At 42.6% G+C, this 13,820-nt stretch overlaps 1 protein-coding gene across 1 annotated transcript in view; it reads left to right on the top strand.

Annotated features, from left to right (window-relative positions):
• Positions 1 to 13,820, top strand: part of LOC107116292 (deleted in malignant brain tumors 1 protein-like) — a 149,372-nt gene that overhangs the window by 45,812 nt on the left and 89,740 nt on the right. Inside the window, 3 exon segments of the mRNA XM_015418191.1 lie at positions 2,489 to 2,851; positions 3,489 to 3,802; positions 11,428 to 11,740. Of these exon segments, the coding sequence (XP_015273677.1) occupies positions 2,489 to 2,851; positions 3,489 to 3,802; positions 11,428 to 11,740 (990 nt within the window).

The following is a 13,820-nucleotide window of genomic DNA, read 5'->3' as shown; positions in this document are numbered from 1 at the left end:
TGACACTGTCTAACCATCTCATCCTTTGCCGTCCCCGTCTTCTTTGACCTTCAATCTTTCCCAGCATCAGGGTCTTCTCCAGTGAGTGCTCCCTTCTCATTTGGTGGCCAAAGTATTTGAGCTTCAGTTTCATTATCTGGCCTTCCAGGGAACAGTCAGGGTTGATTTCTTTGAGGATTGACTGATTTGTTCTTCTTGCAGTCCAAGGGACTCTCAAGAGTCTCCTCCAGCACCATAGTTCAAAAGAATCTATTCTTCGGCGCTCGGCCTTCCTTATAGTCCAGCTCTCGCAGCCATACATGACTACTGGGAATACCATTGCTTTGACCATGCGGACTTTTGTTGGCAGGGTGATGTCTCTACTTTTTATCATGCTGTTTAGGTTCGCCATCGCTTTCCTCCCAAGGAGCAGGCGTCTTTTAATTTCATGGCTGCAGTCACAGTCTGCGGTGATCTGGGATCCCAGGAACGTGAAGTCTGTCACTACTTCCACAGCTTCCCCTTCTATTTGCCAAGGAGTGATGGGGCCGGATGCCATGATCTTAGTTTTTTTGATGTTGAGCTTCAAGCCCACTTTTGCGCTCTCCTCTTTTACTCTGAGCAAGAGGTTCTTTAGATCCTCTTCACTTTCAGCCATTAGAGTGGTATCATCTGCATATCTGAGGTTGTTGATCTTTTCCCCAGCAATCTTAATTCCCGCTTGTGATTCATCCAGGCCAGCATTTCGCATGATGTACTCTGCATATATATTAAATAAGCAAGGTGACAGTATACATCCTTGTCGTACTCCTTTTCCTATGCTGAACCAATCAGTTGTTCCGTATCCGGTTCTAACTGTCGCTTCTTGGCCCTTATACAGGTTTCTCAAGAGACATGTGAGGTGGTCTGGTACTCCCATCTCTTTAAGGACCTGCCATAGTTTGTTGTGATCCACACAGTCAAAGGCTTTAGCATAGTCAATGAAGCAGAAGTAGATATTTTTCTGGTACTCTCTTGCTTTCTCCATAATCCAGCGAATGTTGGCAATATGATCTCTCGTTCCTCTACCTCTTCGAAACCCAGCTTGTACTTCTGGTAGTTCTCTATCCACGTACTGTTGAAGCCTAGCTTGTAGGATCTTGAGCATGACCTTGCTAGCGTGTGATATGAGTGCAATTGTGCGATAGTTTGAACATTCCTTGGCATTGCCCTTCTTTGGGATTGGAATGTATACTGATCTTTTCCAATCCTGTGGCCACTGTTGCGTTTTCCAAATTTGCTGGCAAATGGAGTGCAGAACTTTAACAGCATCCTCTTCTAAGACTTTGAATAGCTCAGCTGGGATACCATCACCTCCACTAGCTTTGTTGTTAGTAATGCTTTCTAAGGCCCATTTAACTTCACATTCCAGGATGTCTGGCTCGAGGTCAGTGATTATACCGTCGTGGTTGTCAAGGACATCGAGGTCTTTCTTGTATAGTTCTTCTGTGTATTCTTGCCATCTTTTCCTAATCTCTTCTGCTTCTGTTAGGTCCCTACCGTTTTTGTCCTTTATCATGGCCAGCTTTGCATGGAACGCTCCCTTGATTTCTCCAATTTTCTTGAAGAGATCTCTAGTCCTTCCCATTCTATTGTTTTCTTCTATTACTTTGCACTGTTCATTCAGGAAGGCCTCCTTATCTCTCCTTGCTGTTCTCTGGAAATCTGCGTTCAGTTGGGTAAATCTTTCCTTTTCGCCTTTGCCTTTCGCTTTCCTTCTTTCCTCTGCTATTTGTAAAGCCTCATCAGAAAGCCATTTTGCTTTCTTGCATTTCTTTTTCTTTGGTATGGTGGTGATTGCTGCCTCCTGTACGATGTCACGAACCTCTGTCCATAGTTCTTCAGGCACTCTATCTATCAAATCCAGACCCTTGAATCTATTCTTCACCTCTACTGTATATTCATCAGGGATGCGATCTAGGTCAAACCTGAATGGCCTCGTGGTTTTCCCGATTTTCTTCAGTTTAAGTCTGAATTTTGCAATGAGTAGCTCATGATCTGAGCCACAGTCAGCTCCAGGTCTTGTTTTTACTGACTGGATAGAGCTTCTCCATCTTTGACTGCAAATTATATAGTCAATCTGATTTCGGTGTTGCCCATCTGGTGATGTCCATGTGTAGAGTCGTCTCTTAGGTTGTTGGAAAAGGGTGTTCGCTATGACCAGTGTGTTCTCTTGACAAAACTCTGTTAACCTTTGCCCTGCTTCATTTTGCTTTCCAAGGCCAAACTTGTCTGTTATTCCGGTTACCTTTTGACTTCCTACTTTAGCATTCCAGTCCCCTATGATGATGAGGACATCATTTTTTGGTGTTAATTCTAGGAGGTGTTGTAGGTCTTCATAGAACCGGTCCACTTCAGCCTCTTCTGCATCAGTGGTTGGGGCATATTAGATGAGCATTATCTAACTGTTGACAAGGAATGATTTACCTTCATTAAAAAAAACAAGTAACACTTTCTTTCTTTTGTAAAGTTCCATCTGAAGGTTCTTTGCGACTAGTGAATGGAACCAACAGATGCACAGGTCGTGTTGAAATATATCACAATGGCACATGGGGAACAGTCTGTGATGATGGCTGGAGCATAAACAATGCACAGGTCGTGTGCCAACAGCTTGGATGTGGATCGGCGCTATCAGCACCTGGAAATGCTCGTTATGGTCCAGGTTCAGGCTCTATTGCCTTGGATGATGTTCAGTGCAGGGGAAACGAATCCTCCTTGTCTCAGTGCCCTCATGCACCTTGGGGCAGACATAACTGCGGTCATCATGAAGATGCTGGTGTTATCTGTGAAGGTATGGCTATACAACAACCATTTCTTTTGTAACTTCAGTTATGTTTTTTCTTTCTTGTTGATCCCATGAAGAATGATATTAAGGAAGGACAAAGGCAAATAAATAATGCCAGGACTCTGTGGCATTATATCCAGCTGAGGCCTCACCCTTCCCCAAACTCTGCACTCCTCAGACTTCACCACAGAATCTCCAGGAATTCCCCAAGATAAAGCAGGCAATCCTAGTCCCAGGACTGGCTCCAAACCCCCTTCATACTGCAGGAGGAATCCTTCCCTATCCCAGATCCAGTTCTGCTTTTTGTTTCCTCTCCTTTCTTTCTCTTCCCCCCCCTTCAGCCAGTCTATCTCTTACTGTCAGTGCAGTGGGGCCTGGAGTAGATCCCTTCAAGTGCCGTTTCAAAAGGTATGGGGGGGGATTCAACCCCCCTGAGGTTTTTTTTTAACTCTTTGGATATTTCTGCAGACCCAGAGTCCCATGAGTCTGTATAAAAATTTGTTGTGGGAGAGTATGCCCCCTATCTGCGGAAATAAGTATCTGCATGCAGAGGGGACTTTGGGAATTAGATATACAGATTATCGAACTGTTATTAAGGACTGATTTGGCATTGATAGTGACATTACCTTGATCAGTCCAATAAAACCAAGTAACACTTTGTTTTTTAAAAAAGTTCCATCTGAAGGTTCTTTACGACTAGTGAATGGAGCCAACAGATGTGCAGGTCGTGTTGAAGTATATCACAATGGCACATGGGGAACAGTCTGTGATGATGGCTGGAGCATAAACAATGCACAGGTCGTGTGCCAACAGCTTGGATGTGGATCGGCGCTATCAGCACCTGGAAATGCTCATTATGGTCCAGGTCCAGGCCCTATTTTCTTGGATGATGTTAATTGCAGGGGAAACGAGCCCTCCTTGTCTCAGTGCCCTCATGCACCTTGGGGCAGACATGACTGCGGCCATCATGAAGATGCTGGTGTCACCTGTGAAGGTATGGCCACACAACAACCATTTATCTTGTAACCTCAGTTATGTTTTTTCTTTCTTGCCGATCCCATGAAGAATGATATTAAAGAAGGACAAAGGCAGATAAATAATGCCATGTACAGTTTTAATTTTCCTTATAAATCAAATAATACAGCTTAGTGTTTTGAAGTGCTCTCTTGGAAATTAGCATGGAGCATCTAAATCAAATATCTACTGCAATGTCCACTTTTTATCCATCGATCTTAGAAATCCCTTATAAAGTTTCACCTTCTTTACCATTATATTTCTTAACTTTAATTTTAATACAGATTAGTTTTAGTCACCAGTAATTATTAAATTTAGTAATTATAAAATTATAAAAAGAATTTATGTTATAGAGACATTGTGTCCCTTGCTTTTAATATTGTTAGGGAACTGGTAGTGTAAAATTCCTAAGAACACTTAGATGTTGTTATTTCTAGAATTCGATATACAATGCAATCTTAAACAGAGTGTCAGTCTTCTTAGCCCTTTCGCTGCTGTAAGTTTGAAAAGTATGACTCTGTTTAGGATTGCACTGATATGAATTGCTATATGTATTGTTTCATGGCTGTTCATAATGAAGTTGTTTTATCATTCTCATTCTTCTAGTCTTCTCTTTAGACCCAGGAATATTATACATTCCAAGTTGTCTTTTTAAGCAATTTCTTAATCTTTACCTGTCAACCACTTCCAAGTAGTCTTCAGTTTCCTCTTCCGGTTCCAATGCGCTTTTTCCCTGCCGTTTTTCGCCTGTGCGGGCAATCTCCGGGTTTTTTTTAATGTTCACTTTATAGCATTATAGCGCTATAGCGTTATAGCAGTATAATGCAACAGCATCATAACCCCATTGTAATGCCTGGAGTGTTTTGTTATAGCTACAGCGCTATAGCACTCTAAAGCGAATGTTCAAAAAAAAAGCCAGAGATCGCCCGCACGGGCAAAAAATGGCGGGGGTAAAGCGGGAAAAAACAGTGCAGTCTGAAATGGCAAACCGCTTCAGATCCAGCTCTTTACCGGAAGGGGAAAGCCATGTGTGAAATGGCAGCCCTATACCAGTTTACTCCATGACGGATCAAAAAAAGGGTAATGTGAAATTCCTCATTGTGTTGCTTGGTTTTTATATCACCATTTGAGATTTTTTCTCTAAGTGGAAAACGTGTCCAGCCAGCTGAACATAGAGAATTTTTCCATAGCTAGTATAGTTTGATTTGTTTGACTTTTTTTCTGTTAAGTTCTTGATCTCCTGGATGACATGCAATATAATTGATCAGATAGCTGTATCTTAATTTTATTAATCATCCCCTTTTTATTTAGCAGGAAGAGTAACTCCTAGTGCATCACCTGTTGCACAAACATCCAGTAAGTCATTGATCCTTACTATTTTATCAAATTTGGTATGCATTCAAACAGACCTGTTCCTTACTGTCAAAGGGACTAGGTTCTAATATTTCATAGCCAAGTGATATAGTGATCGTATTATTTCTTTAATTAGTATATTTTTATCCCACCTTTGCTCCATGGAGATGAGGAAGGGTACGTGGTATTCCCTTCTTTCATTTTATCCTCACTATAACCCTGTGTGGTAGTTGAAGCCGAGAAGGAATGTCTGGCCTAAGGTCATTTTGTGAGCTTCATTGCAGTGGGGATTTAAACCTGGGACTCCCAGATCCTAGCTGGACATTCCAACCAGTATACAACACTGGATCACACTAATAGATGCTCTCCTAGTCTGAAGAGAAGCGTTTCTTGAATCTCTGGGGGTGTTTCTCCCCTATATGTATATGTATATGATTTGATACAGATGGTCTTGCAACAGTGGAGGAAAGGCAATTGATCAAGTTAGCTGGGAGGTAGAATTAGATTTAATGGTGTGTGTTGTCTGTAGGTTCCACCTCATATAGTCATCTAATTCTAAAGCAAATAAGATTGCCTGTTTGATTTTTGGCAAAATAGCGTGTATGTTTGTGCATCTGCATTCCTATTTCTGTAAATTTCTTTGTGGAACCCCAGGGCATGGGGGGGGGCACAGGCAAAGAACTGACACCAACACCTTCAAGAATAAAATGGCCACAGCTATATTGATTACACCATAGGAGCATTGGCACAGCAAAGGGACAGATCTTGAATTGAGTGACCCACCTGCCGCCTTATAACCCCACAACCCCAGCCCACCTGATGGTGAGCCAACAAGTAGTAGCAAACACCCCCCACCCCGGAACTGAATGAGTGCCAACTGCTGTGTGGTCCCCTTGCCAACTGGTGGTGACAGCACTGCCAACAGCCCCTGAACTGGGCATGCTGCTGAATTTGGCTCATCCTCAAGCCCCCTTAAGGGAGTCCCAGAACCACAAGATGTGGGCAAACAGGCACTGCCTCCCTAACCAAAAGGATACATCCCATGGCCCAAACCACCCAGAGCTGTGAAAGTAATGGAAAATAGTAATATATATACTGTGACAACCAAATCACAGTGGGAAAGCCACAGCAAATGGAGGCCCAGGAGAACGTGGCTCTTGGCTATATAGGGAAGGGGTGGGCAGGCAAAGCCGCCCCGCACCTCCGTCCTTCTCCCAGCCCACCTGATGGACGTGTATTCATGTAGGGTCCCAGTAGCTCTTGATTCAGACCCTGCCCCCCCCCAGCCTGACCATGTGGCCTGGGGGAGAGGTCAGCTGCATGCTTCCCTTGCCAGCTGCCTTCAGAGACCTGGGACCACAAAAAGCAGTGCAGGGCAAGTCCCAACCACGTCTTCTCATGTGTGCCCCTTGGTCTTGTGAGTGTGCTTCTTAAAAAGGCAGAGAAGCATGAAGAATTCTAAAATGGCTGCATTTGGTCAATAAAAAGTCCTAGTCAAAGCAGAGAAAAATGGCTCAGACAATGTATTCCATTTCTGTCATTGTCACCTTAGAAAACTAGGTGGCTGTGGTTGTTCAGAGTTCTTTAGCACACCTTTGGCTGGTGCATCAACTGCACCAATTCCTCATCTAATAGCCAAGGCGCCCCCTGTGTGCGGATATCTAAATCCGCACATTGGGGGCACCTAGGGGGCAAATAAATTTTCCTGCACATTTGGGGCAATCCCAACTTAAATTCCCCCAAAAGTAAAAAAGTACCACTAGGCACTGTAGCAGAGCCGTTGCTGCTGGCGGTGGCGGCACACAGGGGAGAAGCTTTGGCGCGCCAGTGGCTGGGAGCCATAGCCATTGCTGGGGGGGAGCCTGGCCTGGCCGGCCTGGTGGCTAGAAACCATGCAGGGCTTGCCGCCATTGCTGCTGGTAGTGGCGGCGGTGGAGGGAGTGGGAGGGAGGCAGTGAGAAGCCTTGGAGTGCCGGTGGCTAGAGCTGCGGCCGTTGCTGCTGTCGGGTGTGGGGGGGAAGCCTGGCAAGCCCAGCAGACTGCCTGCTGGGCTCACCTGTGGCTGCTGCTGCCACCACCTCCTCTGTGCTCCAGCAAGTCAGCCACCTGGGAGCCGCGGGGAATACTCCCCCCCCTCGCGAGTATCGCAGGTCCCGCTTCTTGTTCAGTCTGATCTAGAAATATTGACCCATTTGTTACATTTAGACTGGATTATTGCAATGTGCTGTGCTTGGGGCTACCCTTGAAGAGCACTTGGAAGCTGCAACTAGTGCCAAATGCTGCAGTTAAACTACTAGTTGGGGCCCTCTACTGGGAGCATGTGACTCTGATACTACAGTAATCACAGTGGCAATTGATCCACTCCTGAGCCCAATTCAAGGTGTTGGCTTTGCCCATTAAAGCCCTACATGGTTTGGGATTGTGGTATCTGCAGGACCATCTTTTCCCATATGTTTCTGCCCAGGAATTAAGATCAGAGGGGGAGGGCCTGCTTCTCAGTGGCAGCCCCATGATTATGGAATAACCTCCCATATATGTTTGATTGAAGAGCTACAGAGCCACTTGACATAGACAGAGTCTCACTTTTCTTTTCTTTTTTTCATGTAAACAGCTCCTCAGATAGAAACAACATCAACCTCTTTCACAAGTGAGTTCTATTTTCTCCATTCAGAATACAATATATACAATATAATGTGGGTAAGGGAATTGGGAATGAAATAAAACAAATTGTCTGTCATTTGGAAACTGGGATGCTTTGCATGCACATCTCCCTCTCAAGAGATGCCTCCGTGTAACAATATATTCATGTGGAAAGAATACACAATAGCTCGCCTATCTTGCAAACCATCCCCAGGGATTCCACTGCAGAAGTGCATGCATCCCTTCTTAAGAGTGGATTGCTGGGGTGGGGGAGACGCCACACAGATTTTGTGACATGTAGGAGATTTGGGGTGAGGGCCTGGGAAGGGTGGATTTTGGGTGATGTCGCTTCCTTCATTTCCTCTAAGAATTCTCCCAGATCTATGGTCTTTACTATAGAGGTTGGGGGAATTCCTAGACCTTAAATCAGAAGTGATGTTACTTCCAGGTGTAGACATCACTGGCCTTGATGACATTTCTGGGTTATTCTCTAGGAATTCCTCCAGTCTCTGTTGTAAAGACCAAGCTCTATGGTAAATAATATGTTAAAGGCCAGTGTCACCATCTACACTGTACCCACTCCCCCATTTTTCTCTTACCACTAAAATTAATGAGGGCAGGTGACTGAGGGTGGGGGTGGGAGGCAAATGGCAACCCTACCCAAATATAGAACAGTGAATTATCATTTATTTATTATATTTTACACTCAAGCAATGAAAATGTTTTGGGCTCTCTCTGTTATACTATTTTGGCAAATCCTTCCATCTCAATTCAGATTGTTCAGGCCAGTAAAAGAAAAGGAGAGAGTATTCAGGAGAAAATGCTTTCTAAAGAGAGTCCCCAATTATGTTGCATTTGCTTGCCTCAGTTTATAAGCCCCCCCCCCCCCACACACACACTCTGTTACCCATTAAGTGCTGCTAACACTCTGGCAGCTCTTTCCTCCTCCCCCCCACTCCCCCTCTATGGTGGCAGTGGCAGTTTCTCTCAATTTCTCTTCTTTTCTTCTTTTTCTTAGCAGCAGAAGTATTTGCATGTCCATTTCTGTAACTCCAGCTTTTCTTCTCCCCTGTGCATTGGATATGGCTAGGTTAGGGTTTCTGGTGCTAGGTCTATGGGTATATGCAGTCAGCTAGTTCCAGGAATCCTGAGAAAAAGACATCCTTGTGCTTTTAGTGCTTGATTGAACAAACAGGTTTCAGGCTTCTAGGAACTGGGGAAAGGATAGAAGACACTGGGGTTTTTCAGACTGCAGTGGCCTTTCGTGTTTCCACATGTGTTGGGGCACTTCTTATGACTGTGCTACTGGTGGGATCATTTCAGACTTCCCCTCATGGGTTCCCTCTGTTCCGGGGTTTGGGGGGGGGGGTTTGGGGTGTTTTTTGTTTCATGTAAACAGCTCCTCAGATAGAAACAACATCAACCTCTTTCACAAGTGAGTTCTATTTTCTCCATTCAGAATACAATATATACAATATAATGTGGGTAAGGGAATTGGGAATGAATTTGGGATTGCCAGATTTTGTCATCTCCATTATACTCTATGAGGACTGTTATAGTCATTGTTCCCCATAGGTTATAATGGAGAATTGATCTGGGGGTATCTGGGGCTCTGGGGGCTGTTTTTTTAATTCGAGGCACCAAGCCTGCAGCACAACGGCACAGCTGCTCATGCCTCTCCTCAACCCCCCCCCCCAAGTTTCAAAAAGATTGGACTAGGGTGTCCAAGTCTATGGGCCCCTGAATAAGGTCCCCCCCATCCTCCATTGTTTCCAGTGGGGGGAAGGCATTGAAAAGGATCACAGTTCCTTTAAATGCCTTCTTCAAGCTCTGTGACTCCATAGTGAATGAACTCCAAAGGCATTTAAAGGCCTCTCAGTCTCTTTAAATGCATTCTCCAAGCTGAGAGTTTACTTCAAAGGCATTTAAAAGGACTGAGAGCCCTTTAAGTGCCCTTTAACTGCAGCTATTCAGTGGCCCCGAAAAATCCCTAATATTTTCAGGATTTTGGGGGGCAGCCTTTTTCAGATAACTCAATCAGCAACCCATTTGGTAACCAGCTGAAAAAATACCTGATAAATACTTGTGGCAGTAGAATGGTGCAGTCTTCAAGACGTGAAGTGGTGTGTATGTTCACCCATGTACTCTGGATATTCATATTTTAATCAATACCAGTTACCATATTATTTCTATAGTATTATGATGCCATGCTATTGGAGATTTTTTCCTTTCAAGAATGAATTCACTTCTACTTGCTGTCTTACATGGACGATTTACAGGTGAAGAATGGGATCTAGAGTTTGTATCTGTGATAGGTCTTCAGTAGAAACTATTGAGCATTTCTTAATGAAAATTGAACAGCAATTACTTTTTTGTTATATTGCTGTCTTTTCTGGTTGAACAGCCTATTGGGAAATGGGAAATGAAAAAGAAAAGAAAAGCTGCTCAAAAAGTAAACCTGTTGCCAAACCTCCCTCCCTCCCAAAGTTTACTACATTTCCCTTAGACTGGGTCAGTATCATGGTGGCACCACACTTCTTAGAGGTGGCGACAGAGACATGACTTCCTTTCCCCCTCATTCGTCATTTGTTTTGGCACCCAGGGAACTGCAAAACTCCATAGCCATAATGTCATACCCATAATGTCTTCCCAGTATCACAAAATAATGCGTGGTCAGATCTCTTCTTATCAATCGTGAGACTGGTCTCCTTGTTTATCAGAGTTGCAAGTGTGCACCTGTGTCATTGGGACTTTTTGTTTTCTCAGCAATCAGCAGTGATTTCTGGGGACTTCCAATGATGAGTTTCAGGCTAGGATTCAAGGAAGAGTTCTCCTGTATAGCATGATTGTGTGTGCAAACCATCAAGGGGGAAGCCTGTTCCTGTTTATGTGTAGAACCCAGTCCTGTGCAATCTAGTTCTCATGTCACCTCAACAGTTGCTTATCTTAACTCATTAATATGCCAGTTGACACACCAGTTTCTGGACTCCTTCAGTGGAATCCCCAGATTTTCCCAAAGCCATTGGAGTAATCCCACAAAATAGAATCAAAAATCCATTAATCCATGCTTATCTTCATGCCATAGAATCATGTGGGGTCGAGAACGATAGAAGCAATGAGGATAGGATAGTCTTCACCACCCATTCAACTCCCACTCCCATCTAATGGGAACAATCTGCAGTTTATCACTGAGAATTAAACAAGTATAGCATGTCTGAGCAAATAGATCACAGTCTTAAATGTATTAACAGTGTTCATGTGGCTTACTTACACCCATCATCACTACAAAATTCCTATAGTAGAAATATAGGCCTTCTGGACCAATCTGAAGACTTTTTTGTTTTACAAAAGCAGGATTGAAATTGATTATGGGACTAGTATTTTTCTCAATTGACCCTATTTTTTTGTTTTAATATTTTACAGTGTTTAATTAAATTCTTCTGTTTCAATCTATTTTGTAGCTGCCTTCAGAATCCACTGCATGGGAAGGCAGCCCATAAATAAATCAAAATAAAAACCAACATTCTGAAAAATCTGCATGCAAGAGCACTTAATATAAATGTTAATGCCATTCTCAGTGTCAATTTCCCATATATTATCCAATAGAACCCATGGAGCTGCCGTTACGATTAACCAATGGGAGGAACAGATGTGAGGGTCGCCTCGAACTATATTATGCTGGCAGCTGGGGAACAGTTTGCGATGATTTCTGGGACATAAATGGAGCGCAGGTTGTATGCAAACAGCTTGGATGTGGACCAGCAATTTCAGCACCTGGAAGTGCCCATTTTGGTCAAGGCCCTGGCAATATTATCCTGGATGATGTTCAGTGCAATGGATCTGAAGACTCCTTGCTGAAATGCAATCATGCCCCATGGAGGACACACAACTGCATTCATAGTGAAGATGCCAGTGTCATCTGTGCAGGTATTGCCACACTACAGCCACTTTATTTCTTACTTAAATGACCTAAGTCTTTGTATTGTTAAATAAAAAAAGACATCATAGACAACCTATGCAACTACATGCTGATACTTCCACTTTTAATGAAGAGAGTCTGCATTCAGTTACAAAAATTAACTTCCCTCGCAAGTAGATTTTAATTTCTCCCAGTTTAATTTATATCCACTAAATATTTGGGATCATCTACTCTCGGGACAAGAAGGAACTCATTTTCTTCCAAGGAGCATCGGAAATATAAATATCAGGTTCATCACAAACTCATTGTCGATCCATTGTGCAGTATTCTTGTATATAATATATTTTATTTTGTTCAAAGCAGGGTGGATTTGATTTAAATAAAATCGATTTAAATCGTGACTTAAATCACTAGTCAGTAAGACTAGATTTAAATAATGGTTTTCTACATAAAGATTCACTCTTACTGGTATAATCTCAATATTTACAAACTGATGAAGGTTTCATTTTTAGAATAACAACTTTTCAGATTAGTTTTACAGTTATATAAAAAATTACTGATTTGGTTATACTATTAGAAACACATTACAGATAGGTAATTATGAAATTATTGGGAGGTGAATTATCTCCAGTTCAATCAGTTTATCATTCATATTTGGACAACTTTTCTATTATACTTTGCTGGAAGGAGAAAAATAATCATTACAGTAATAATAACAATTTAAATAGTTTAAATTAAATAGTTTAGTTAAATATTTAACTAAAACAGTAACATTATAGCATATGTATTCTGGTATTTGCTTAAACATCCATGTTTATTTACTGATGTGGTTAAACAAAATATATATTTTTAAAAAGCTTAGGCTATCTGTCTAGTCCACACATGAAAAACTTAAAATACTGTCCTCCGTAGCTCACTCATCTTCATCTTCTTGTTTGTTCATAATCTGGAAAAGAAAAACAAGCTTTCCTGCTTTATCAGGTTCCAAATGATTTCTCAATTTTTCCCACAACATCTGGGAAGCGGCGCACACCCGTCCCCGTTCCTGCATGCGCACACATGCGCAGCCGGCTGCCTCACTCTCCCTTCAGTGGCTTCCCCCCCCCTGGCATCTGATCATGCTGGGGAGGAACTGTGCGGCGGCTCAGGGGATCTATCTGATCCCGCTGCCGTGTGTCTCTTTTGATGCGGCTTTTAAAAGCTGCACTTTGCCTGCCTCAATTTCCCCCCGTGTGGCAGGGACCATAGTTAACTTCTCTTCCCCACCCAGGCTAAAAAAATTTTTTTTTGCTCCCCAATGGGGATTTTTTTTTTGCATTTTTATTAAAACTACAACTATAACACAAATAAGTGAGGGGACTACATTTAGGGGATAAAGAAAAGATACCCACTACTGACTAAAAACCCAAGATGGGAGATCTTCTAATCAGCTTAAATACACATCTAGTCTTGATCATATTAATCTCATTACAAACTGAATCACATATTCTGCTAACTTTTCCCACATCTTAAATTTAACTGATATAAGGAAAGACCCCAAAGCATCTCAATTCAAAATTTTTCAAAGGCACAATTCAGAGTCCTTCAGCCTTCACTTCTTCTTGTCCAGTCTCTTCCGCAACTTATAAGGACTTTTAGGACCTACTGCCCCTTTCTCTGACAGAGAGTCCAGGCTAAAATATTAAAGGAAGAGAAGCTCAGCCCAAATTTCTTTCATTTGGCAAGATGATATTTGCAACTTTTCTCCCTCACCCATTTTTGGCCTGTTTCTCAACTAAGGAAACAGACAAAGGCCTACATTAAATGAAAGTGAAAAAAGTACAGAGTACTAGAAAACCTATACCTATATTAGTCACAAAATATAGAGCAGGTACAAATAAAATTCACAAAGTTACCTTTAGTAATGATTCTGAAAATGAAAAATGTAAATATAATACATCTCCCTTATAAATAAAAGCCGAATGGTGGTGGCACTTCTCTAGAACATTCCACACGCTCCAAAATCAGTTCGCTCTCTGATCTGTCATTCAGAGGGTCTCCCTATCCACTGGCTGCTTTGCCTGAGTCCTGCCTCCAACATTCTAAACAGTT

Source organism: Gekko japonicus, unplaced genomic scaffold (genome assembly GCF_001447785.1).
Source record: "Gekko japonicus isolate JY-2015 unplaced genomic scaffold, Gekko_japonicus_V1.1 scaffold2340, whole genome shotgun sequence".
NCBI classification, from domain to species: domain Eukaryota; kingdom Metazoa; phylum Chordata; class Lepidosauria; order Squamata; family Gekkonidae; genus Gekko; species Gekko japonicus.
The sequence above is the reverse complement of the archived record's forward strand: the minus strand, read 5'-3'. Positions and strand labels throughout refer to the sequence as shown.